Source organism: Equus caballus, chromosome 16, assembly GCF_041296265.1.
Source record: "Equus caballus isolate H_3958 breed thoroughbred chromosome 16, TB-T2T, whole genome shotgun sequence".
NCBI classification, from domain to species: Eukaryota; Metazoa; Chordata; class Mammalia; order Perissodactyla; family Equidae; genus Equus; species Equus caballus.
The window spans coordinates 32073030-32100718 of NC_091699.1; the positions used below are offsets into that span (position 1 = coordinate 32073030).

Below are 27689 nucleotides of genomic sequence, written 5' to 3' on the forward strand. Positions count from 1 at the left end.
CTGGATGCAAATATAGTGAGTGCCTAGGGGTGGCTAGAAAGGATATTTTCTTTCCATAAATTCTGTCAGGTTCTTCCCGCAACATTTAGGGGTTTTTTTGTTTTGTTTTGTTTTATTTTGTTTTTTGAGGAAAACTGGCCCTGAGCTAACATCCGTGCCCATCTTCCTCTACTTTATATGTGGGATGCCTACCACAGCATGGCTTGCCAAGCGGTGCCGTGTCCGCACCCGGGATCCGAATCGGTAAACCCCGGGCCACCAAAGCGGAACATGTGAACATAACTGCTGCGCCACTGGGCCCGCCCCGACATTTAGTTTTTGGTACAGACAATTGTCTAATTCTAATTCTCTAATGTCTATCATAAAATCAAACATGACTACAAGCTTTGAACCACCCCATCCCCTCAGGCAATGTGATGGCTGCCTCTAAGCCCTTCCACTGTAGAAGTTCTGGAATCTCTTATCACTAAGTATATGTAACTCCGCTAATGTGAATTTTCCCATCTAAATCCCATTGCCAACTTGTGAATCTGAAGCACAGAACATTCTTTTGCCTTGCTTGCTTGCTTTCTAAAAGAACATTCTGAACGACTATCTCAAGGTACATCTTACTTTCTCTCCTGCTCAGAAAAATGAAATTTTTCCTTGGGTGTGTCTGAAACATTAAGCATTTTATCATTGCTTCTAAAATGACTGAGCCAAAATGCAAAAGGCACATTTTATTACGAGGTTCTGTTTGATGCCCAGAAGCATGAGAAAATGTTCTCTAGTTTCCTTTTATTATGTTCAGAAACAAGGAGAAAAGAAATAAACTATTATTTAATAAGAGGTTTGGCTTTAAAATCCTTTGTCCTTTGCAAAGGAAGGAAACGTGCCCTTGTATAAACCTTCCCTGCTCCCCCCCATCCCCCCCAGGTTCTCAAGACTCAGAAGTAAGTGAGGAGCAAAAGAGAGAGAAAATTCTTGAACTCAAGAAGAAGGAAAAGCTGTTGCAAGAAAAACTCCTGAAGAAAGTCGAGGAGCTTAAGAAGATCTGTTTGCGGGAGGCTGTGAGTGTCTTCTGCTTTTTTTGGACTCTTAAGTTGTGTTTGACCGCTCCAGCCAAGGTCAATTATCCCCCTCTCGATTCCGTCCTGTTTTACAGGAGCTCACAGGCAAAATACCAAAGGAGTATCCTCTGAACATAGGTGAGAAACCTCCTCAGGTCAGAAGGCGTGTAGGTACTGCGTTCAAATTAGATGACAACTTGCTGCCCAGTGAAGAGGTATGAGCACCGGTTCTGAGTATTTCTGTTAACAATGAGACAGAAAAGCTGTCGAATGAGTGTGGTTGGCTTGTTCCTTTGGTTTTTGAGTCACTGCTGCACGTTTTCATCTCACCAGCTGAAATTGACAATGTAGACCAAATGGAAGTCTTTCTTTCATGCACAGTCCAATTAAAATTGAGTTATTGCTCACTACTTGACTCCCCCAAACATAGCGTCAAAAGAACCCCAAATGTTTATAAATTGAGAAACATTATTATGAGTATTAAGAACTCCAGCATTAGACTCTTCCACTTAAGACTAAGTAGCCTTTGGCAAATAGTTTGCCCTCCCTGAAGTATCATTTTTTCTAGTCTCAGTTTCTTCATCTATAAAATGAGGATAATGTTGTTCTCCCCTCTCAGGGATACATGGAGTATTCAATGGGGTAATATGTGTACAGCACTCACATATAACAAAGTTAAAAGATTTGTTAGCCAATATAGTGTGTACTTTCTCATTTACACATCATCGGACAGTATGACCCTATTCATATTTGTTGCAGAAATTTAGCCATCTTGCCTTTAGAAAATGCTAGCAGTTTCCATCAGTAATAGAGTGGCTTTGCTATTTGTTGAGTGCTCACTGTATACCCAGCTCTGAGTTAAGCAATGTATATATGTTATCTCATTTAATCTTCACCATGCTTTTATAAGGTAGATGTTATCTCCATTTTACAAATGAAAAAAACTGAAGCATTAAAAAATTAAGCAGTGTGTCCAGGGTCATGCAACCAGGAACCACCAGAAAGAGGAATCAAACCCAAATTTATCTGTTTCTAAAGCTGTGCATGTGACTCAGACTTTCTGTATCTGTGAATCTTGGGTTAAGAATCCTCTCTTGAAAAAATATGATCTTCACCCAACCAACTGAATGAATGAAAGGACATTCCCTGCTTTGAAAAGGAGAGAGGTTTGGACTGAGAAGTTTAAGTAAATGGGTGAAGGAGGTGTTGTCTTCTAGGAAACTGTTTGCGGATACCTATCCAGTAAAACTTAGGAAGATTTTCTTCTCAAAAAGCATCTGATCTGTGAATGCACAAGAAATATCGCTTTATTATCCAGTGCGTGTGAGAGTGACTGTACGTGTCCATAAAAATAAAACAGTATCATTGTATAAATGCAGGATCCTGCTTTGCAAGAACTGGAGAGCAATTTCTTGATACAGCAAAAGCTGGTTGAAGCTGCAAAGAAACTTGCCAATGAGCCAGACCTTTGCAAAACCGTGAAGAAAAAACGAAAGCAGGATTACGCGGACGCAGTGAAAAAGCTTCAGGAGATTGAAAATGCAATAAATGAATACCGAATTAGATGTGGAAAGAAACCCAGCCAGAAAGCAACAGTTATTTTACCAGGTTAGTAATAAGCCAGGTTTTTTGAGTCACATAGTCAATACTCTTGATGGTATGGAGCGTTTCCAATGCAGTTCATTTGGTGAGAGATAAAAGAAAGAACAAGATTAAAAGTAAATTTTCTAGGATGAAAATGGTTTGGGATTTCAGTTAACAAGTGTGTGAACTTGGTTTTCAGTGTCATTCACACTATTATACTATACTATTCCATTGCTTTAATTTTCAGGACGAAAGAAATACACAGCAATATTACTTCATAGTAAGACAGATTCACCTTTAACTGGCCTGATGTCAGTGCAAGAAATACATTTGACAACACAGGGCATTAAGAGAGCTGAGTCCTCCCCAGTAGTTTCTCAAAGGCTTTTAATGCAGCAGACCATACAGTTTTTTAAGGACCTATCCAACACACGTGCATAGGAAGCTATTTAAAGATATGGGCAAATATTCATGATAAAACATGAAATGCAGAAATGCAAGATACAAAATTGTAACCACAACATGATCTTGACATTGTATAAATATGCACAGATAAAGACTGGTTGAGAAATATTTCAAAATACTAATAGTTGTAGAATTTCAAGTAACAATTTTCTTCTTAGTACTCTTCTGTGTTTTCAAAATTCTCAATATTATGTGTCTAAGACTTTCATATTCAGAAAAAGAAACTGAGAAATCTCATATAGGTTGATTTCAAGTCCAATTGGCCTTAAATATTTATTAGCATGGTTTTCAGCCTTGATTTTTGGTTGAAATATGATTATATTTCTTTGACTCCAAGACTGGTTTTTTTTTCCCCACATTTAAACATCTGTGAAATTGGGATACTATCTTATAGATGGTGTGCTACAATTATGGTTGGCAGTACTTTTTTTTACTGGGACATAAAATAATTATGCATCTTAGATTTGACAAAATATGGTACCTACATTTAAAGTATACTTGAGTTTAGGGTATACTTTAGGGGATATATGATTTGTATATATATATATATATATATATATATATATAGTTCATATCACATAAACTATAGGATTTATATGATTTATAAAGCAGAGATACAGCTTTTGGAAAGTGAACGCAGAGACATCCACACATAAGTGTTAGTCAGCTACAGCTGGACAGTTTAGGATGGCTTTGACTCTGAATGCAAAATCCAGTTGGCCTTGGCGGTGGTTACATTTTGGACCTAGAGAGACGGGTGATTAGCAGGGGGCTTTACTTTCGTAGCCATTTGTTGTGGCCCATTCATTACCAAACTGTGCGAGATTCAAGTGTTCTCCTTTACAGTGACTGACATTTGGGCAGCAGATGGTGCCCATGGTTGAGCATATATTGGGTGGATTTTTAAAGTGTGCCTGACAGCTGACTGTACTGGCAACTGCCTCGTCTTCAAGCTCCACTGTGTGTCCAATGAAGAGATAGTCTGCCTGGCTCTGATAGAGACTGACATTTGAGATTGGATGGGGGAGATTCCCATCATAATGGCTTTGAAGCTTACATTGAGGTGTCATAGTTGCCTGTAACTTTTCCAGTACTTGACAGAGTATGGAATGATTTGCCAAAGCAGATCAACACATCTGAGATATCTCTTTTTACTAAATAGATTTTTTTTAACATTTGATGGGCACCAGTAATACTCAGATCATTATGGGCATTTCCAATCACCAGAGTTCTTTCGCCAGAATGCTGTGTCTAGGTAATAAAAGTAATAAATATAGCTAACATTTATTGAGCATTTCTCTTGCACTGGGAGCTGGGCTAAGGGCTTTATGTCCATTATTTCATTTAACGCTCAGCACTACACACTAGGTACTATTCTTACCTCCGTGTCAGTGTTGAGCCAGATGCTCAGAGAGATCAAGTAATTTTCCCAAGGTCTTGTAGTCAATAAAATTGACAAAACCAAGATTTGAACCCAAGTCTGTCTAATTCAGTGGTTCTTGACCAGGGGCAGCTCTGTACTCCAGGGAACATTTGGCAACGTGTGTAGACATTTTTGGTTGTCAAAACTGAACATGGCGCTGCTGCTGATAGCCAGTGGGTAGAGGCTGGAGATCCGATAGTGCAAAGGACAGCTCCCCCTAACAAAGAATTATGCAGTCCTAAATGTCAATAGTGCCACTGTTGAGAAACCCTGGTTTAATTGAAAAGCTCATACACTGCAAAGTGTCAACACTCTGTTAATCAAAGCCCCTTTTCATCAGGGGAGGGGTCAAAAAATAAGCTATACTAACAGTAGATTCTCAGATGAGCATTCAAGTGTATTTTATATAACAGTTAGCATTTATGACATGAATGGCATGATTTTTCTTTCCAGTTTGTTAGTTGTAAGCCCTCAGTGTATAGAGTAAAGATTTTGCTCTGTGTGGAAGCTAGTTGAAAACCAAAACTGCCTTGAGGTCTGTTCCATTTTAAGGAATAGTCCAATGTAATATCTGTACAATATGTAAGATGTTTATATCATCAGTAGTAAATGACTTTGTTCTTATAATAGTTAATTATTCTTAGTGCACTGTAATTAGTTACATTTATTGAAATAAAATAAGATGCGCTTCATTGAGAATTGCTTGATCAAACTCACTATAGATGTGTAAATGCACAATCATACTAATGGTAGTTATTTTTATTTGCAGAAGACATAATCCCATCAGAGAGCAGCTCCTTGTCTGACACTGCCACCTATGACGATCGTAAGTAGCGCCCCTTTTTTGGTTTAAATGTTACATATTCTGAAATATTAAGATAATTTTTTTAGTAAGGTAAGCCTTTGTTTTTCTTTAGGGGACAGTAGATTCAACTAACTTACATTTATGCAGAGCAGTTGGGAAAGGGGGATTACAGTTAACTTCTACACAGGTTAACTTAGCATTAAATGCAGTACCGTACAAACTGCATGACTTTAGGGAATCAGAAAACATAACATGAGCAAGTCTTATAGATTCCCAAGGAGTTGCATAAATAATACAAAGAGTCCTTCACCCTGCTTTCCCAAATGGTGACATCTTATATATTTGAAGTCCAATATCAAACCAGGAAATTATAGTGTAGACTTTGATGATCATTGTATTCTGGATAACTGGGAGTTTAGTTTATTTTCCTTAGGAAGAAATACACATTTTAGAAATTGGGTTACATGTCATTGTGTCAGTTTCATAGAGTTAGGCTGTATCTGTTGTGATGGCCTGTGTTTGTTCAACACATTTCATGATGGAATGGATTTCATATCAAGTGATAGAGTATTTCCTTGTAATCCCTTGTACTTAAGCAGAGGAGTAGCTAGCTATCAAATGTGATTTAAAGAATTCAGGAAAGCTACTAACTCCTGCTGTTTAATCTTCCCCCCAAGTTTTATGGTGCATGAAATTCCACCATTTCAAAATTCTTCCTTTGAGCTGAGGTTTAGTCATGCTTGCCATTCCTCTTTGAAAATACAAATATCAGTGGGAGACATAAGTCTCTAATGACTCAGTATACATCAGTTTCATCACTGTCAATGATAGGATGAGCCTTTGGTCAGCCAGAGAGGCCTAAGAGCTTTAAAAGGGGAGTTGAACAAAAATGATCCAGGCCAACTTCCTCTTAGCCTTTTACACACTGGAGTTTTTCTGTAATATAGCTTTAGAAAAGCTATATCAGTCTTTCCACCTGGGTGATTTCTTTGCTCAGAGTGGCACCTATTGAATTGGCAAAAGTTGATCAGGTCCCACAAGAGTATTCAGTAATTTCTTTTTTTAGCATATAAAATATAAAAACAAATTTCTGGAAAGTTACATCCTTCTAAAAACAACATCACTGGAAGAACACTTAGTTCACCAAATATTCTAGTTTTTTGGAGGAAGGGGTGTTGGGAAGATATTTATGTACTTATTTATTATTTACCTACTTATTTATTCATTCATTCATTCATTTACTTATTTTAGCCAATGACACCTTCGCTGTTGCTGGGCAGCGATCAAGTTCAGTACCTCATTCTCCAAGAATTCTTCCCCCCAAGTCTCTTGGTATTGAGCGAATCCACTTCAGGAAGTCATCCATCAATGAGCAGTTTGTGGATACCAGGCAGTCCAGGTGAGAAGTCACATCATCAATAAGTGATTGCCTCACAGCTATCAGCTCTTTCCTCCAAAATAGTCTACTCATTTTTGTATTACGTTATTTCTCCTTTCAGAAGGGGTTATTTTGTAAAACCAAAGCATTGAAACTAGCCCAGTTATTTGTTGGTGACAGCAAGTGGAAGTATTTTTTAAGAGCTCTTTTAAAAAAATTTTACTGTTTCCTGGATTTTAAAGTCTATTTGATTTATGTTAAATTATAAGAACATTAATTATAATCTAGATTTGGGTACAGCATCCAAAGTTCAGTTTCATAACCCATACTCTCAGGAAACTGTCATTAGATACCATTTTACCAAACCAAGTGACAGGACTGACTTCTGATCCTTCAAATAAAAATGGGATTCCAACTCATTTGTAATCTGTAAAATAGATTATACAACTTTTTTCTCAGGTGTCTCAGGTAAATATTATCAAGGCAATAACACCAGATTTTAAAAAGATACGGACCAGCGATTGCTAGAATTTGTCTGCATAGATTAATACTGTTTTTTTAATAGGACCCAAGAGAGGATTACCAACTCTTTATTTTGCCTAATCAGAATGTTCAAACAAACAGCACCATGATTTCATGAAAAAAAATGACATTTAAATATTGGAAATACATCCATCGTCATAATAATAATAAGATGAAGTTAATGTTTATTGAGCACTTACTATATGCTAGACACTGTTCAGAGTGTTTTAATATATATTAATGAATTTAATCTGCATAACAATCCTGATAGTATTAATACTATCGTGACTATTCACATATAGGTACACCGAGGACCAGAAAGCACGGATAACTTGTTGGGTTTATCAGCTAGTAAATGTTGGGATCAGGATTTGAACCGAGGTAGCCTGACTCCAAAACTTGTGATGTGATGTTAGTCAATAAGTTATACTGCATCTCAGTGAAGATGGAAATTAATCTCAAAATAAAGGAAGATTATTTAAATTAAATAATATTTCACTTATGAAAAGAAAACCAATGCTTTGTAATAGTTCTAATTTGTCAAAGACCAGTGAAAACTTTTATCATATGTCAGCCCCAGTTTGTGGATTAGCACTTAAGAACTTTTTGTCTTAAACAGTAGAGATTCAAGTGTCTAGAGCTGTGCTGTCCAGTTTAATTAAAAGTAAATAAAATTAAAAATTTAGTTCCTCAGTCATTCTAGCCACATTTCAAGAGCTTAATAGGCACACGTAGCTAGTGGCTATGATACTGGGCTGCACAGATATAGCACATTTCCATCCCTGAAGAAAGTCCTATTAGATAGCACTGGACAAGCATGTTTATTCTATTAGGGAAAACAAACCTATTTTAACAAAAGGAAGAATTATAACTGGGAATCATTATCTTAAAAATTATTATGCCCACCTCCCCAATAGCTTAAGATGAGTTTGTTCTTGGATCCAAGAATTTCACTTACAGGAATTTTTCCTATTGAATTAATTAACTACAGGATGCTCATCACAGCATTGTTTACACTAGTGCAAATTGAAATTAACCCAAGTGCTCAACTAGTGGATTGTTTAAATAAATTATGTTAAGTCTTCACAGTGGAATGCTATACAGTCATTAAAATAATATTGTAGATGATTATTAAGCAACACAAAACGGTAGATACAAGTTTGTTTCCCTTTGAAGTGAGTTTTGAAAGAAAATATACAGTAAGATCTCATCCTTTGTTGTTTAAAAGTATAAATGTAGGGCTGGTCCCATGGCCGAGTGGTTGAGTTCACATGCTCTGCTTTGGTGGCCCAGGGTTTTACCAGTTTGGATCCTGGGTGCGGACCTAGCACCACTCATCAGGCCATGCTGAGGTGGCGTCCCACACAGCAGAACTAGAAGGACCTAGAACTAGAATATACAACTATGTACTGGGGGGTTTTGAGGAGAAGAAGAAGAAAAAAATAAAAGATCGGCAACAGATGTTGACTTGGGGCCAATCTTTAAAAAGAAAAAAAAAGTATAAATGCTTATAAGTATATATGCTTAGGAAAAATACCTGAAAACATTTAATATTAACTGGTTATATGTGAAGTATCAGCTTATGTTCGTTTAAATTTTTCTTTGTCTATATTTTTTAACTTTTCTGCAGTGAACTTGGTGTGCTTTTATAATATGTAAAAATTTAATCAAGTCGTTTTTAATTAAAAAGTTGACTTCAAATTGTGTCTTCACTGTGCAGGGAAGTAGGCAACGTGATCTAAGGACGTTTCCTTTTAGTCCAGGGGCCAGTAAACGACAGCCCACTGGCCAAATCCATCCTGTGGCCTGTTTTTGTATGGCTCATGGGCTAAGAATGGTTTTTATGTTTTGAAATAGTTGGAGGGGATATCAAAAGCAATAATATTTTGTGATGTGAAAATTATATGAAATTTGGATTTCAGTGTTCATAGTCAAGTGTTGGCACACAGCCACGCCATTCACTTGCATATTGTCTACACCACTTTCGCACTTCAAGGACAGCCTTGAGTAGCTAAGACAGAGAGATCATCGGGCCTGCAAAGCCAAAAATATTTACTATTAGACTCTTTCTAGAAAAAGGAGTTGCTGACCCTTGTTCTAGTTGCTTTCAATCTATTTTATTCAGTACATTCTTTTTTTAAAGTCTTTCATTTTTTTCCTTCATATTTATGACTCAGAGAATCAGACCACTTGTGCTTCCCCTAAAACTCATCTAGGATGTACCAGATACTAAACCACAGACACCCTTCCCAAGTTTCTCCCTGTGCTCCCTTTCCTTCAGTTTCCACTAAGTTTCAAATCAGCTCATGACAAGTTATTTGTTTAGCAGAGACAAGTTTACCAGAGATGCTGGGGAGCTCATCATTTCCTGAATTCTTCTTCCCATCACAGAGAAATGCTGTCAACACACAGCAGCCCATACAAAACCCTGGAGAGGCGGCCCCAAGGAGGACGAAGCATGCCCACCACACCGGTACTTACCCGAAATGCCTACAGCAGCAGCCACTTGGAGTAAGAGCCCTTTATTCCACTTGCTTTGACTCTGTTGATTTTGTTTTAAGGTTTTGTTTCACATTGTGTTTTTAAATCATTTTAAGGGACTTTCTGCTGCAGGATTCTATTTTGTGGATCTGTGTTTTCTACTCACAGTTTCAAATATGTCGGTGAAGAAAATGAACTTTTTGGAGTATATATTGGATATTTTTGTACCTTAATTTTCCAAGCCAGACATTGTCATTCATTATTCAATGGAAGATGAAGATAATAGCAACATTTTGAAGTGTTTGCTGAAGGCTGTGCTAACTATTTTATATTCCCTATATTATTTAGTCCCCACAACAAGCTTAATTATAGATATTAGATACTGTATTAGTCCTCATTTTACAAAGGAGGAAGCAAGATTCAGAGAGGTTAAATATCTTGCCTCCACCCTGGTGTAGGTATCCTGCTGTCCTGGTGGAGGAGGGGACCCTCCAAAGGCATGTGGGGTTTTTAAGGCTGTGCTGCAGGTTGAGCATCCTCAGTTTATCTTTTCTATCCTCAAGAAAGGATGTGGATTGTGCCATTGACAGAACCTGGTTTTTTTCGCATTTTGACCATGATAGTGAACTTACACGTGAACCAACAGATTATGTGAACCAGTAGCTTCTGTTGTGCGGTCAGCTTTGGAAACTTTAAAAGTCCTCTTGCAGTTCAAGAGCTACTAAATCATTCAGCATGGTGTTTTTTTTTCTTATTTCAGTGCTTTCTTTTTTCTCATTTATGAGTTTACCTTTCTCCACTTTCAGACCTGAATCTTCATCTCAGCACTGCCGCAAGCGGAGTGGAAGCCTCGAGTCCCAGTCCCACCTGCTCTCTGAGATGGAAAACGATAAGCCATTTTTCTCCCTCTCCAAATCCCAAAGAAGCAGCAGCACAGAAATCCTTGATGACGGGTCTTCCTACACCAGCCAATCAAGCACGGAGTATTACTGTGTGACACCAGTTGCCGGCCCCTATTACACCACCCAGACTCTGGACACTCGTGCCAGGGGTCGGAGAAGGTCCAAGAAACAGAATGTTTCCACTTCAAATTCAGGAAGCATGCCCAACCTAGCACAAAAGGATAGTTTGAGGAATGGCGTCTACTCAAAGAGTCAGGAGCAACCATCTTCTAGTTATTATATTTCTGGGTACACGCCATATACAGAGTGTGATCTTTATTACAGTGGTGGCTATGTCTATGAGAATGACACTGAGGGACAGTACAGTGTCAATCCTTCCTACCGGTCCTCAGCCCATTATGGATACGACCGCCAAAGGGACTACAGCAGATCCTTTCATGAAGACGAGGTTGACCGGGTACCCCACAACCCGTATGCAACTCTCCGGCTGCCAAGGAAGGCAGCTGCCAAGTCGGAGCATATCACCAAAAACATCCACAAGGCCTTAGTTGCAGAGCACCTGCGTGGCTGGTACCAGCGGGCCTCTGGGCAAAAGGAGCAGGGGCACAGCCCACAGACTAGCTTTGACTCAGACAGGGGATCGCAGAGATGCCTGGGGTTTGCCGGGCTGCAAATACCCTGTTCTCCAAGCAGTCGAGCATCTTCCTACTCTTCAGGTAAGAATACGTGGAGGCACTTGACACCTGGATTTAATTTACCATGTCCCCTGCCCACCGGAAACCATTCACCTCAAAGATCGCGAGACCATCCCCGAAGGTCATGAGAGTGGTAGCTATTGGGTGGAGCTACAGTAAGAATTGCCAACTTCACAACAGTTCCCCTGGCTTTCCAAGGAACATGGTCCACACGAGTCTGATGAAACAAGTTGTAGATTGAAATCCAACAAAGTTTATTAGGCATCTATTCTATATGCTGCCCTTTGTTAGGGACTTCCGCATATTGTATCTTTTCTAGGTCTCACATTGACAGTCACATCTCTCAAATGTGTTCAGGTCATTGAGGTTTGATACATTAAAAGAATAGAGTAAACCCTTCAGGTAAGCCAAAAACGTTAGAAGTATACTTCCTTCCCTCTTGACCACCAGGAATTTGATCGTCTAAAAGGCAGTTTCCTCTGAACCCTTAGGTAACTGCATAAGGCTTCTGATAATTCTGATAGGAGCAGGCATTTATTAAGGACTATGCCTAGCACTGTTCTAAGTACTTTGCATTGTCTTGACTCAATATATACTCCACGTTATGGTTGATTTAAAGAATTTTCAAAAATAATTTTGATTAGAGATGTTCCCTTCATGCATTGACTTTGTCCCCTAACGCTGCTAACGTTTGTGGTGGACTAACTGCTCACCCCCAGCTGTGCTAAGTACTTTAAGTAGAGAAATAGGAGGATAAGAGGAATGTCTGCCTACGGTTTCATTCATTCAGCAAACAAGCAGGCACATCCAAGATGCTGAGGAGCCAGTGCTGAACCAGTTCCTGGCCTTGATGAGCTCACGGTCTAGTTAGCAGCCAGTGGAGTGTATGGGAATTAGAAATTGTAAAGCTCTAAGAAATGAATGAGTTCTTGAATTACGTGAAAACCTGAGGTCACGAGTCTTGCCATCTCTTTTAAGCGTGACACCTTAGCAAGACATATGGATTTCTGAATCATTGTGTAGTAGTCAGTGAAACTGCACCTTTAAAAGTTTCATAAGCTTGTTGACAAGAGGTATTTCCATGGAGATTTCTGTTTGGGTTCAAGTTCTCTTGTTTGTGTAGGACTTTGGACTTCTGCTAAGGCCTTCCCATCCATTACTACACCTCACATGTGAAAAGGCCCCTGGAGTTATTTCTCGTTGTTTATGGCTCTGATCGAAGAACGCCTTTCTTCGCCCTGAAGTTCAGGGCATTGCATGAAAAACTTGGAGAAACCAAACCTGGACATAGTGTTACAAAGAAAGAATCAAACAGGCAGGGCTGAGGTGTACGTGGCTGGTCATCAGGGCACAGAGCTGGGGTACTGCCTCCTTACACGGTGAGGCCAGGGAGAAGCAGGTGTGACTCAGGAATCAGCATTCCTGACCGTTGGCTCAGTGTCTGGGGCAAAGGTGAGAATGGAGCTAACACTTCCTGATTCAGACCTGGTAGGAGCCTTGCTGATACCAGCAGGATTGGCCCCATCGATCAAAAGGCATCACTTTTTTAAGGAATTAAAGGGGTTCCCGGAATTCTCTTGTGGAATTTTCCTCATTCCTGCCTACATTTTATAGCTACAGGAAGGTATTACAACAGGCATGCCTCATTCACACAGAGAGATAAGATTCCAATTATTTGCCAAATTAGTCAGGGGCTTTGTCATAACTTCCAGCCTTTCGGTGACTCAGTTTCAGTAGTAATGACAGCCGCCATTTACTGGCAGCTTACCCAGTGCCATGTGGCATGCCCAGCACTTTGTATGCACTATCTCATTTAATGTACACGACAGTTCTATATGGTGAGCACTGTTGTTATGTTTATTCTTATTGTCCTAATCTTGCGGCTGAGGCAGTCCAGGCTTAGAGAGTTTAAATGACCCTGCCCCGAAGCTAGTAAGTGCTGGGGTGGGAATTCTCTCCCAGTTCTGACATCTTAACCACCAAGCCACACAGTACCCGACTTAGAGTGATGAAACATTCTTGGAAGCTCAAAGTATGTTATGTCTTTGAGTCAAAACCTTGGAGCATCGAGGGCCACAGATGAGTTGTTTGGGGTTTTTTAAAATACTTCATTTAATTTTTATTTTCTTTTTATTTTTCCTTCTTCTCCCCAAAGCCCCCCAGTACATAGTTGTATATTTTGTTGTGGCACCTTCTAGTTGTGGCATGTGGGACACTGCCTCAGCATGGCTTAATGAGCAGTGCTAGGTCTGCACCCAGGATCCGAACTGGCAAAACCCTGGGCCACTGAAGCGGAGCACGTGAACTTAATCACTTGACCATAGGACCAGCCCCCACAGATGAGTTTTGAAATGTGTTTGTCCCACACAAGTGCTTTGAGGTGTGAGAGAAGAGGAGGAAGTTGGCTGCCAGGAACAGGAAATGGAGGAGAGCTGGAAGGATCCATGAGCAGTGCTGGTTTTGTGAGTCTTGGACGACGAGCATGGCATCGTGGTCACCTTGTGCGTCCTAGGCATGGAGCAGGACTGGTTTTATAGAGAGGACAGCAAACACCCAGCAATGAGGCATTCGTGGGGCTTTGCTCCCAAATTATACCCTTGTCTTGTTCCAGTTCAGTGCCTCAGCAGAACTAAATCTCTTCTTCCTGAAATTCTTCCTGTACTTGTTATCCTCCCCTCTTCCCCACCTTTTTGTTAAAGGCAAAAAATTTGCCTTGTTCTGCTAGTGGCCAGTGTTGCCTTTGGCTGAGTGACAGACAAGTCTCAACAAGTCAACTTATGAAATGCTTTTCTTCCAAAGGCCTCCGAGAAATTCAAACTCATCGTCTTACCTTTACAGCTGAAGCCTTATGTATCGAGCCACCATAGCCGGAATGGGAAGATTCTCTCAATATATGAGAAGTGTTTTTTCTGGATTGTCTTTTGGTTTATTTTTTATAGCATGCCTTTTAATTAACCTTATTCACGTTAATAATAATATTAATAGTTATCATTTGATGAGTGCTTACTCTGTATCAGGCACAGTGCTTAAATATTTTCATACGTTACCTTATTTCATTCTGATATCATGCCTACACAGAACATATTTGTATTATTATCCCTGCTTTACAAATGAAGCACCTGAGGCTTAAAGAGGATAAGCTATTTGCCCAAGGTCACACGGCCAGTAAGTGACCAAGTTGGAACAGGAACTCGGTTGATTCCAAACACTTGCTCTTAACCTCAACTCTGCACACAGCTGATTACAATGTACATCTAAATGGCTTAAACAGTTTTCACTTTGAATATTTCCACTAACTTTATCTCTCTTTTTATCTTTATTTCTAGTGTCTTCTACAAATGCTTCTGGGAACTGGAGGACCCAGATAACCGTAGGGCTATCTGAATACGAGACCCCCGCACATTCTTACACCAGCTGCTATGGCAACATCTACAATCCTTTGCCCTCTCCAGGCAGGTGAGGAAGCAATGCTTGCAAATTCTAGTAGCCTCTACTTGGTCAAAAGAACTCAGGGATCCTATTTTACTTTATGAATGCGAAGTAACCTACCTCAAGAGTTGGCAAACTATAGTCTACAGGTCAAAACCAACTGCCACCTGTTTTTGTAAATAAAGTTTTATTGGAAAACAACCATAGTCGTTCATTTACATATTATATATGACAGTTTTTACACTGAGGGCAGAGCTAAGTAGTTGAACAGAGACCATATGGTCAACAAAACCAAAAATACCTGGCCCTTTAAGAAAAAGTTTGTTGACTCCCAATCCAGCTCACTCAAATTTGACCCTGTTCTCAGAGTTCCCTACATTACATTGTGTGTCTGAAGGGTTTTTTTAATTGTAGTACTTGAAACTGTATTATTGGTGTATCCACTTAAGACTCTTCCGGAACCTTGCAGGAGAAATATCTCTACTCCAGAAAAGGCTGTTCGTACCAAGATTCCTCGCAGTCAGTTGGCGGGCTTGATTTCAAACATTTGCTGCCTTTTTGTGTCTGACCCTCTGTTCATTAAAAAGAAGCAACAGACGCAGCCAGCTGTCCTATTTGTGAAAGTAGTTCTTTGTAAACATTTAGGGAAATATTCAAGAATCGATTGTTTAAAATGTGATTTAAAAAAAGATTGCAAATTCTGAATTGCATGTTCTTCACTTCTTTGTATACACAGGAGTTAAGTTTGAAGAGATCATTTCTTCCTATCACTTTCTCACAGAATATGATCCGCACCCATGGTGCCAAGAAGTAGAGGATTTTCTGAGGTTTTTTTAGAAAATTTAATTTTGTTTTCTTTACGTCAGATTCCTTCAGGCATAGGAGACTCACAGACTGTAGCTTATAAAGATGTCTATATTGGTGAATTTGAGACATAAGTTTCTTATTGAAGCACTCAGTGTTATAAGCAAATTGAAGATATTCAACTCCAGAAGCCTTATTTTTCTTCTCCGTATTCAGTGGGAGTTTTTCTTGGCTTGAAATGTTAGGCCAATTGTCTGAACTCAACAAAGGGTGTGCTCAAAATAGAATTTTAATGAAAATATACCGCAGAGGATGTCAAATAGCTTGGGCTTCTGTAAATAATTCTTGAAAATGCGTTAGGAGCAGGAACTAAAATGACTTTGGCCCAAAATTTGAGCTGAACTTTTTCAGCTCAGTTTTTTAATCATTTTGCATGAGACGTTTGCTAATAGTTGTCGTGTTTGTATACTTCTACTTTTCTTTTTGTTGACTTAGTTAGAAATGATATGAAACATTCAGTGCATAAGACGGTTTTAATATCCTTAACACCACTTTCATTGGACTCAGGAAGTGCTAAACATTTTTAGAGAACATCTGTTTTTACCAAGTCTGCCCATCTATTTCAGCCAGCCCAAGATGGCTTGAAAGGGGAATCTGATAACAGAGGGGGCATAACGTACGGGAAATTAGAAACTATTTAAAGATCCCTATTGTGTGTATGAGAGAGATAGTGTGCACGCACACATGCATATGTGTGATATAATATGAGCTCATTACGGAAAATTAGGAAAATAGTAAAGGAATGAATAAGTAGGAAATAGTTTACCCATAATTCTACCATCGAGAGATAGCAGCTATTAACATTTTGGCATGTATCTCCCATTTTTCTGTATCCATTTTTAACATGGTCGTAATGATATCATATATACAATTTTACATCTTTTGTCATATATGGAATTCTACATCCCAGGCTTTTTTTACTTAATAACATAAGTATGTTCCTATATTTTTTAAAAAACTCTTTAAACCTTATTGTATGTGATCAATATGATATTCCACTCAGTAAATATACCATACCTTAACAAGTATAATTAATAGATTAAATTGAAAAGTGTCTTTTTTTCCAACTCTTGCTTTCCAGAAAGATTTGCCAGTTTACCCTCCTTCCCCACCAGCCCTGGAGTTATGGGAGCACTTATTTCTGTCTGTTTTATTTAGGATTTTTTCATTATGATACAGTCTGATTAATTTAACCTGTCCTATTAATAAGGCAAGTATAGTAACAATCATCTGTAAAGCTTTAGAAATTTGCTTAAAGATTGCATAAGTTATTTTTGATGAAAACATAATTCTTAAAATAAGAGAGAAATTGGATTTCAAGATAAAAATGAAAAACCTTAGATCTGCCCTTAAGTTAAAGATTTGAAATGCTTAGCAGTAGGTGAATGTTTTGTTAAATAAGTGAAGTGCATATTATTTAGAGAATCCTTTCCCCCGGAGTGTCCAGGTCTTCATACTAGAGAAAGCTACAAACATTTACCAACAAAAATTTTTTTCCTAGTAGGATTTGGTATAATTGTCAGTGACATCAACGTTCCAGAATTAGAAATGTTGAAGTCTCTTATGCTACCTAATATATAATATAATAAAATTCTTGGCTCTACAAACTGGGTTTTCAAATAACTTTTTTTCTTTCACTTCCTGCTTTCCATTTTTCTTTCTCTTCCTTATCTAACTCTACCTATTACTAGGCAAAACCAAGGGCTTCTGTCCCGGAAAATGGTTGTGTCTCCAGAAATGAGATCAGTTTTAAATTCTCTTTTGCTAAGGGTAGCCAGCTGTAGTAAGTACAGTCCCGCCGATCTGTGTGCTGCTTCTTGCGTAGCAGAAGTTTTGCTTGCCCTGACTGATGTGTGAAGTTAAGGAAATCTGACTTTGTTTTTTATATTAGATGCAAATACTAAATACGTGGATTCATATAGTACTTCTTTCCAAAGCTCTTCTTCCAAAGGCTTTTTAATCACTTTACTAAAAGACATTGAAATTTAAAATAAGAAATCTACTAACTATCTAACCTATTCTAAACTACGGTTTTAAGAATGAGGTTTTGCTTACTGGAGTGGTTTGTGTAATAGGATGCTCTTATTTGGATATCCCACCCAAGGCCTATGATCTTTAAATGTGATGCTGTTTCCAATTTACTTGACCTGTATACCCTAGAGATGTAAAATATGCTCTGAGGTGCCCCTGTCTCCCTCTAAACATTTGTCTCTGAGGAAAACATCTAGTACATCCCTTTAATTTGAAGAATACTTAAAATGTGGCTGTCAAAAAATACTTTTTAATAAGATAAAGAGAAAATGGACATGTGTCAAAGATTTATTTAACTCATTAGTGAGAGAACTAAAAGAATGGTTAAACTGGTTTAAAGAGAATTCAAGAGACTGAATTCAGTACATGGAAAGAGAAAATGCTAGAATAAGATTACTAAATTAGATACAAAACCAGTTAATGTCCAGGGCGATAAAACTATAACCATAATCTTTTATACTAAACAGAAGTTATTTGTATTTCTTCCAAACAAAAACCTACAAGTTAACATGCAATTTAACACAATCTGGATCCTAATCCAATGGTAAATGTAAGCCAGACAAAGGTATATCTCTCTAAAGAACTAAATAATCCTTGCATGGGCCTGATGGACAATGCGCCAGTATGACATTGAAAGAACACGCAGTCATGTTTTGCCTTATTTCCAAGTTTTGGGTGATTTTCTTAACCGTGCTTTCTACTAACTCCTTTGAGTGTAGTAATCTTTGTTCCCTGGGAACAAAAATGACCACAAGTAGTAACTTTTCTGGTTTCCTTTCATAGACAGTACACAGAGACCAGTCAACTGGACGGTACAGATGGAAACCGATTGGAAGACAGCCTGGACAGTAGTGAGCAGAGGCTCTTTTGGCATGAAGATTCAAAGCCTGGAACATTAGTCTGAACTGCAGTTGGACCTCTTGACCAAGCACTGCATTCTCACACTAGTGTGCCTTGCAAAATGTGTTCGTCTTCCCAGAAGGCTGTTGGTCTTTGGAAACCTAAGGGCATCTGAGGTGGAAGTGAATCACACACTAAGCCACACAGAGCCCCTAAACAACAACTTGCCTTTCAAAGTCCAGTCACTAACCTGACAAACCAAGGTTGGACCACACATTGAACCGTTGCCAAGAGAGGATTCGGCCTTTATCAATAGCAAGCACTTTTTATGGGATTAAAGTTGTTGAAGGCAAACCTCGAAACTGTGAACAGTGCGTTCAGGGTCTCCACTAGGAAAGAAGGAGAGGGGAAATTTCAGAGCACAATTCAGGATGATGAGAGAAGGGAAACTAGAAGCTTCTGAGTCATTCCTCACCATCAGAAAGTTTGAATTTGTGAGCTGGTGAAGAATAACATGCTATTTCTACACAGACATGAACAATTTAGACAGTATTGGAAAATTACTTGAAGAGAAGTTGGATTTTCATGAAGTTCAGAATGAGTGTAAATGTTTTTAGGATATTATAAAGAGTGATGGTTTTCATAAACACCATAAAATGGGTTCTGGAAAGACTTATCGCTGTAGCATCCTGTAATATAAGTTTATGGTAGCAGACTGGGGAAAATGAAGCAGTCCACTGAATAATTGACAAACTCTGCTTGGAGAATTTTCTAAGGTACAATATCATTGAGCTCCTTTTTTCTTTCTACACCAATGGCATGATGAGCTATTATTCAGGCTGGTAACTTTCCAACTGACTGTCCTTTGAAATGGCAGACTTGATATGGAAAGTTTAATAATCGAGCGTTTAAAAAAGTATTTTAAGGTAATACAGAAAGAACCTAAAACAACAACAACAAACCCACATCATTTTAGATGAATTGCGTGCCTTAAAATGGTGAACATTAGAAAATTAAGCATACTGTCTGGATTCCACAGGTGGTTCTAAGTCTCCAAGTGACAAAAACAAGATTGGTCATAAAAAAAACTCCAAGCTGCAGTAGATTTAATTATGAGGCTAAAACTACCTCATACTTTCCTTGGAAGAACTAATTAGCTATGGTTTATTGTAGGTTTTTTTTAAGAACAAATATTTCCATATTCCAGATTGATCTTTTTTGTCATCTCTACTCTGCTTCAAAATTGTGTACAAGGTGCTCCTTCTCCCCCTTTTATACAGGTTTCTTGTTCATATTGTGAATAGAGAAGTTTCCGAACAACCTTTTTTGGAACATTTTCTATCTATATTCCAAAGCATGTAATATATACATAAAGATGATTTGTTAAACTGGTCCTTAGTCATTTGTATCATTAAAAATGAAGTTTGGGGAAAAAATTTGGAACAAAAAAAAGACATCCAAAAAAGTAACTTATTCCTTTTTGCATATTTGTATAGTCTTCTAGAAACAGAAATACCCTTTTGCATATTCTTTTACTGTTCTGACTTTTTAAGACCTATTATTTTTTTACATAGGTCAATAAACAAAAAGTGTGCTACTGAAAATGTTTCCATATTCTTCTATTTATGTTCAGCGTCCATACAAAGCAGTGTAAAATTCTCTACTTCAAGTAATCATGTTGGACAAGATTGCAGTTATGGTATTACCGTATTTTATTGATTCCAAGATGTACCTTTTCTCTCGTATTTATATCTCTGAAATCAGGGCGAATCTTTTGATTGATGGCTTGTTCTAGTTGATTTCACAGTGTTTTTTTCTTTTTTAGTGAAACGTAAAATGATGCTGCGACTTACTATAAAATTGTCTTAGAATTGATGAAATATGGTAGTTTATTGCCTCACTGAGGATAACTGATGGGAGTTTTTAGGCTTCCTAATCCTGTGAATGTTGTTTATTTGTAACAAGTAATTCATCCTAGTTTCACAAACTAACAAAAGGTCTTTTAAACTCAGGAAACTGTTTCATCTGACATCTTTTTATCCTGCACAATGGGGAAAGGAAAGTGGGAAGTCAAATGTAGGGAGACCTTAATATTTCTGTGCAAGTACCTTACATGAAAATAAACCTTTTCCTGTTCAAGAAATGGTGTGCTGAGAATTGCAAGTGCACCTTGAAAGAACGAATAGAACTTGGCTCCCAAATGGAAAAGGAAGGTATAGAAATGGAAGTGCAGCAGGCCTGCTGTATAATTCCCCCTATCTTTTTTGAAAAAATCTCTCAATCATATTGTTTGTATGCTTATTAATAACTAAAAAGTGACAGAGGTAAATTTTTCAACCTATCATATTGATATGTTTTTTCTTACAAAATATCATATACTCAAAAGTAAAAATTTTAAATTCATACATGAAGCAAATATATAGCAAAAACGTAATCATGCCTGGTAAGCCTAACATTACCAGATATAAAAATTATCAATTTTTTCTCTGTTCAGATTTTTTCTATGCATATAGTCATTTTGTTTAAAATACAGCATCGGATTATAAGTACAGCGGTTTTTTTCTGCTTTTTCTCCCCAAATCCCTCCAGTACATAGTTGTATATTTTTTTAGTTGTGGGTGCTTCTAGTTGTGGCATGTGGGATGCCACCTCAGCGTGGCCTGGTGAGCAGTGCCATGTTTGTGCCCAGGATCTGAACCGGCGAAACCCTGGGCCGCTGAAATGGAACACGCGAACGTAACCACTCGGCCATGGGGCCAGCCCCATAAGTACAGTTTTATAACTTGTGTTTTCTCCTAACACACCTTGGGCCTCACTCCATATCAATATATATTGATCTACCTCACAAAGATGTATGTTTCACAAGGTAGATTTAAAAAGTTGCCTCACTTTCCTTGATGTTTAATTTTTTCCTACATTTGAGACTATTATCAGAATTCTTCCTTGTATTCATAAAAGCTTAATGTTTTAAGCAATAAAGATTCCAGAATTGTTTTAAACTATTAGTTTGGCCTGTTCTTAGGAACAGAGGTTCAGACTAAAGAATTTCCCCAAATGTCAGTCTTTAAGAGCTTTCAGAATTAGAATAACGACCTTCTTCAGTAGAGTAGAAAAGTTTGGACTATTTTCTAGAGTAGTGCTTCCCAACTATCAATGGTGAAAGACCAGTTTTTAAAATTTCCAACCGTTGTGGGCCTGTAGTTTATAGAGTCAAATAAAAGTGAATTACTAAAGGAAAAAAAGTTAATCTAAAAAAACAAATTACTAGATAAGTGAAATAACAGATACAAAAATATACATTCTTTTATTATTAGATTCATCAGACATAAAACTACTCTGTCAAGTTGCAATCAAAGTTTCTAAACACTGACTCTCAATTTCTGTGCTTGCCTCGTCCCAAGTTCCAGTAACAGAGTCTCTAGATGACCCTTTGAGTTGCACTGACCTGGCGTTCTATCGAAGAAAGCTCTGTATCCCTGCTCGTTAATAGGGCAAGTCATCTGTGATCCCCTGTTATCTCACGGGGTATGAAGATGCAGCTTATATCCAGAGAGAAGAATCTTTTAACACGTTATGTGGAGCCCAGAAGATGATGCAAAACTTAACTCATCTTTCAGCTCAAAGTTTGTGGAGCCTCTTATCGCTCATGTTTCCCGCTCCATTCCTGTCCCCTCCTCGGGGTTCCCGTAAGTCTGTTCCTACTCCTCTGCCTCCTCTCCACGCCCATCCTTGTACCACCCTGGAGTAGAAAAAAGAAAATAGCCTGCTGCAAAGATGAGTTAGCATTTGTAGAATTCTACTTCAATGTGTGTCACCCATGTGCTAAGGTGTTCACGTGATATTTGCTTATTTAATCCCAACAGCCCAATGAGGTATATAGTGCTATCTCCATTTTACAGATAAAGAAGCTGAGAATTAAGAACGTCAAGTAATTTGCCAAAAAGTCACTCAGCTGTTAGGAGAAAAACAGGAAACAGATCCTGACTTGTCAAACTCCAGATCCTAAACTACCACCACCTTGTTCCAAGAACAGCTTCTCTATAGCAAGGGAAGCAAATGATTTTTTTTTTTAAATATAGTAATGAAAATTGACTGACTACACGCTAAGCTCAGCTTTCCTTTCTCATTGCTTCTTAAAGATAATGGACCTAATTTTCTTCCATTTACCAGTGGCAGAAAGGCAAAGAGGCAGGTCTCAGTCCAAACACAGGTCGAGATAACCCTTATCTAGGATTCTACCTAGTCTTAAGTGGCTGCCCAGTAGGCTGCATTATTTATTGCTACGTGAGCTCATCAGAGGACCCAGAACATTTTTTAAATTGTTTTCTAGTCAATAAAATGTCTCACACCAGTGAATATACTTGTTACAATCACAGATAGCCATAATGAGCTAAATATTGATCAGAAACTCTGCAAATATCTATTGATCTGTCCCCATTTCTGATGGCTCAGGGCAGTATGATAGTATGAAATTTATGTGCTCTTCTACCAATGCCCTGAGGAGCCCTCTCAGAATTCAGTTCTATCAGATGTATGTGCTTTTGGGCTATACTCTTTGATTCTCTTTGGAAAGAGTGAATCTGAGATTCATCTCCCTTTAGAATCTGAGCCCACCACCAGAATGTCCTTAAAACACTTCCATCCTCTTCTCCCTTTGATTATTTATTGAAAGAGTCTGTCTCCCCTGCAAAAGAAAGTAGGACATATGCACGAAATTTGTGTTGGCAATACTTATCTGATTCTTGACGTTAAGACGCAAACACATTTTCTCCATGCTTTTTTTCTTTCGAATATCAACAGCCTTGACAAGCACAGGTATACTGGGACCAGGCAGGGAGTGGGAGCTGACCTGATGACTGAGTTTTAGATAATCATCTCCTCTTGATGCTCATAACACTTGTGAAGTGCCCAATGAAGTGCTCATGAAGAGTCTGTGATTTTCAACTGGGCTCTACCAGCCTCTGTGGGACATTTGGAAATGTGTTGCTTTGTTTTGGAAACTCAAGTGGTACCGGCATTTAGGAACCAGGGACATTAAATGTCCTGCAAGTCATGAGATGATCCCACACAACAAATAGTTTTTCCATCCCAACCACCCAGAGTTGCCCCATTGGGAAGCCTTGGGTGACTTATCTAGGTAAAGGTGTCACATCAACCTCTGTGGGTGCTGCCCTCCAGTGTTTAAAGCAGAGATTTCTCAATTTGGGAAGGAGGAAGGGAGGAAACAAAGGAGATGATTGTTTTCTGAGGGTGGGGGAGAGATTGTATGTTATTTGAAAAACCATATATCTGACAAATATTAGCATACCAACTATGTGTCAGTCAGTCACTGTCCTAGTCAGTAAAGATACAGTGTTTTCCTGAAGCTTACAGTCCAGTGAGAGAGAAACAGAAGCGAACAATTTGAATAACTTACAATGATCATTAGTCCTAGAAGAGCCAAGGGTGATGAGAGAAGAAAGGGGATACGGATGATATCCTAAGTTGGTAGGACACAGTGGGCCCTTTGGGACAGTGATGCTTAAGCCTGGACTTGGGGATTGGTAAGAGAAGACCCAATTAAGCAAAAAAGAAAAGAAGCTCTCCTAGTGCTAAAAGAATGGCCTTATGGCATTCACCAAGGCCATAAAGCTGGGAGAAGCTTAGCCAGTTTTAGAAACTAAAAGAATAGGAGGGCACATTATGCCAGGATTAGAGCAATATAGGCAATAAGAAAGCAAGCTGCCATTTTTGAGCTCTCGCTGTAGTCTCAACAATGGGCTAAGGGTTAGCATACATTACTTCATTTAATCCTTCCTACAACTGTGTGACAAAGGTGGTCTTATCCCAGAAAAGGATATGAAGAGGCTCAGAACGGTTACCATGGCCTCAGTTACATGACCACAAAGTATGTTGTAAAGCTAAAATTCAAACCTGCATCTGTCTGACTCCAAATCTCATGCTCATCATTAACCACGACATTATAAAAAGCAATTGGTATGGGCTGGCTCTGTGGCATAGTGGTTTAGTTTGTGCGCTCCCCTTCAGTGACCCGGGGTTCGCAGGCTCGGATGCCAGGCGTGGGCCTAGCAGCACTCATCAAACCACACTGAGGCGGCATCCCACACAAAATAGAGGAAGACTGGCACAGATGTTAGCTCAGGGCCTGTCTTCCTCTCACACACATGCACACACACACACACTTCTCACACACACAAAGCAATTGCTTACCAAGCACCTCTCTTAAATGGAAACCAAAGAAAATGAGAAGGTAAGAGATGGAATAAACAAAAGGATGGGCCTGGGGAGGAAGGAAGACGGAGGGTCGCCAGCAAGCTTGGAAATCACATCAGCGAGGTGAAAATAACCGGGGAAAAGGCCAGTCCGGGGTAGCCTGCAACTTCAAGATGTGTAATTCAGACACTTCTGGTCAGGGTGTAGCTTGAAGATACTCCTAATGAAAGGCCAGTTCACAGCGAACTGGGCGGGAATTACCTTTGCAAGAAGGGTGGAGGAAAGGAGCAAAGGCATTTGAGGAATGCACTCTGAGGCTCTGGATGCGGTGAATTAAACTCACATCACAGCCTCTCGCCTGGGTTGCTCCCAACACAAACACATGACTTTTCCCGGAACACCATTCTTTATGTTGTCCTCCCCTCGTTTTCAGAAGAAAATGGCTCCCTAAGGAAGTCAAAGATTGGGAAGCCAGAGCAAGAAAGATCTCATCGGGATACTGGCAGCCCAAGACTGGTAAGGGCATTACCAGCAGCCCTTCAATTACCATGAAAGAAGCCTTCCTGGGAGTTGACAGTGGGTGTCTGGGCGTTCATCACCATCTTTATAAAGCAGTGGTTAAATGTGTGGGCTTTGAAGTCAGGAGGACCCGGAGACTGGCTGCTGGGCATCCCAGCCTCACCGCTTGCTGGTCGTATGAACCAGGGTAAGTTTCCTAACCTCCCTAGTCCTCAGTTTCCTCTCTAATACATATTGCAAGAGGGTAATTTGTGGGCCGAACAAGATAATGTACATAAACAGCTCAGCACAATATCTAGTCCCCAGCAGGTGCTTCGTGATATAAATCATCTCCTGAAATAAAGGTGGTGAGTCATGTTGACTTTTAAACCAGATCTGGAAAGTTAGGGTTCTGAGGATTTGCACTGCCTTACGTTAGCCACTGAAATGACAACACTGTTGAAGCAACTCATCATTGTCGAGGACAGATCATGCCTCGGGTACTGCCATGGCACTTGGAATATTTTTTTCTTATTTAATCCTCACAGCAAGTTTGCAATGATTAATCCCAAACAAAAGCTTGAGGAGGTTAAGGATTTTGCTCAAGTTACATATCTAGAAGTTACCCAGGCCTGAATGGCAATTCCCAAATGCATTAATCAGAAACTTTGGAAAGTATGAATTCGGGCCACTCTGGAGTCCACTGCGGGGGAGGCTGTAAGAAGCTTTGACCCAAGGAGTCAAGCTGATTAAGGTGTTTTCCTGACCTTTCAGCCAGAGCTCTCCTGCAAGGCCAGGATGAGGGCAAGGTGCACTTACAAGAGCCTAAGAGTCAGCACCTTCAATTGGGTGCCCTCGCTGCCCTGCAGGCTCCATGCTGGGCTTGGCCCTGCTGCTGGCTCAGAGACCGGGACCTGCCATTTCCTGTGCATAAGAATGCAAACAAGCCATAGAGGGGCCAGATTTAGCAAACGAAAATACAGGATGCCGTTTGAATTTGTAAAATAGCTATGACCACTAAATTTTTGTAGTTTTTGGGAAAAAAATCAGTAAGGGACACCAAACAAACTCATTAAATACAGAACATGTCCCATAGATACAGGACATCAGGCAACTGCATTTGCCAGGCCTCTGGCCTGGGGCAGTGGGACAATAACAGATGCTTGAGAAGCCCTTCCAGGTGATGCGCTGGGGAGACAGGCATCACACCTCCCTGTCCAGGGAGAGCTTGGCCCTGCTCAGTGTAGAGCCTTTCTTCAGACCAGGAACCTTCCATTTTGGTCTGTAAGCAGGCACAAGAATGTGTGGAAGAGCATGCTTGAGAAAACTTTTCCTAAAAATAGTTTGGCCTGGGATTTTGGCAATTACAAAATTGGTCACCGAGGACACCTAGAGGGCTGCTTGGGCTTTGCAGGCAGGAGGTTTCCGATGGGGAGGCCCCAGCATGCGAAATTCAAATACTATGCATACAAATAAGTTTCTGCATCCCTGCAGAAAAATATTCAATGTCGAATGCCCGACGCCTCAATTTAGTAACTGTGTTTTCTTGGGGAAGTCGTTTGAATTTTTTAAAATATCATTTTCTCTAAAATTAGAAATAATAATTGTAACAATATCACAGAAGTGTAAGGATTCAATAAAACTATGCGCTCAAGGAGCTTAGCACAGTGCCTGCGACACAGTAAGCCCTTATAAATATTTGTTGTCATTATTGTTTCTAATGTGACACTGAAAGGACATGGAATTTAAAAGAGTTGATAGTATTTAACATTATTATTAAATTTAAATATTAATAAAATTAAAATATTAAATATTAATAATAATTAACATTCATTGAATGCTAGGGCTGGGATTAGGGTGAAATGAGTGAGGTACTTGCTCAGGTGCAAAATTTAAGGGGGCACCAGAAAATCCAGTTGATGAGATAAAATATATGTTAATGTAGTCTTTTAAAAAATTCAAAACCTCCCAAAAAATCCATGATGAAGAAAATATCAAAATTTCAAATAAAGACAGGTTCAGCATTAGTGATTTTTACTTTTGTCTCTGACTCCAATGTGGCTTGGCCCTGCATGGCACTGTGCTGACAGTCCTAACAACCAGGTGAGGCAAGTACCTTATACACACCCATTTTACAGAGAGAAAGGAACCAAGGGAACTGCTCAAATACACTGCCCAGGGCCACATAATTGAGCATCGGGGCCAGGGGCCAGCCCTGTGGCCGAGTAGTTAAGTTCTCACACTCTGCTTTGGTGGCGTGGGGTTCGTCAGTTTGGATCCTGGGTATGGACATACTCACTGCCCATCAAGCCATGCTGTGATGGCATCCCAAATAGAAGAACTGGAATGAATTGCAACTAGGATATACATCTATGTACTGGGGCTTTGGGGAGAAAAAAAAGAAAGAGGAAGATTGGCAACAGGTGTTAGCTCAGGGCCAATCTTCCTCAAAAAAAAAAAAAGTATAGGGGCAGAAATCTACCCCAGACTGGAATGATTCTAAAGTTCAT

General features: G+C 39.2%; 1 protein-coding gene across 8 annotated transcripts in view; it reads left to right on the plus strand.

Moving 5' to 3' along the window:
- Window positions 1-20072, plus strand: part of FRMD4B (FERM domain containing 4B) — a 308178-nt gene extending 288106 nt beyond the window's left edge. For all 8 annotated transcript variants that reach the window (XM_070238641.1, XM_023620093.2, XM_070238640.1 and 5 more), the window contains 9 exons: window positions 916-1049; window positions 1145-1264; window positions 2429-2657; window positions 5291-5347; window positions 6578-6725; window positions 9618-9737; window positions 10514-11325; window positions 14631-14760; window positions 18412-20072. In XM_070238641.1, coding sequence (XP_070094742.1) covers window positions 916-1049; window positions 1145-1264; window positions 2429-2657; window positions 5291-5347; window positions 6578-6725; window positions 9618-9737; window positions 10514-11325; window positions 14631-14760; window positions 18412-18532 — 1871 coding nt within the window. In that variant the 3' untranslated portion in view covers window positions 18533-20072. The remainder of the gene's footprint in view (window positions 1-915; window positions 1050-1144; window positions 1265-2428; window positions 2658-5290; window positions 5348-6577; window positions 6726-9617; window positions 9738-10513; window positions 11326-14630; window positions 14761-18411) is intronic.
- Window positions 20073-27689: the final 7617 nt, after the last annotated feature.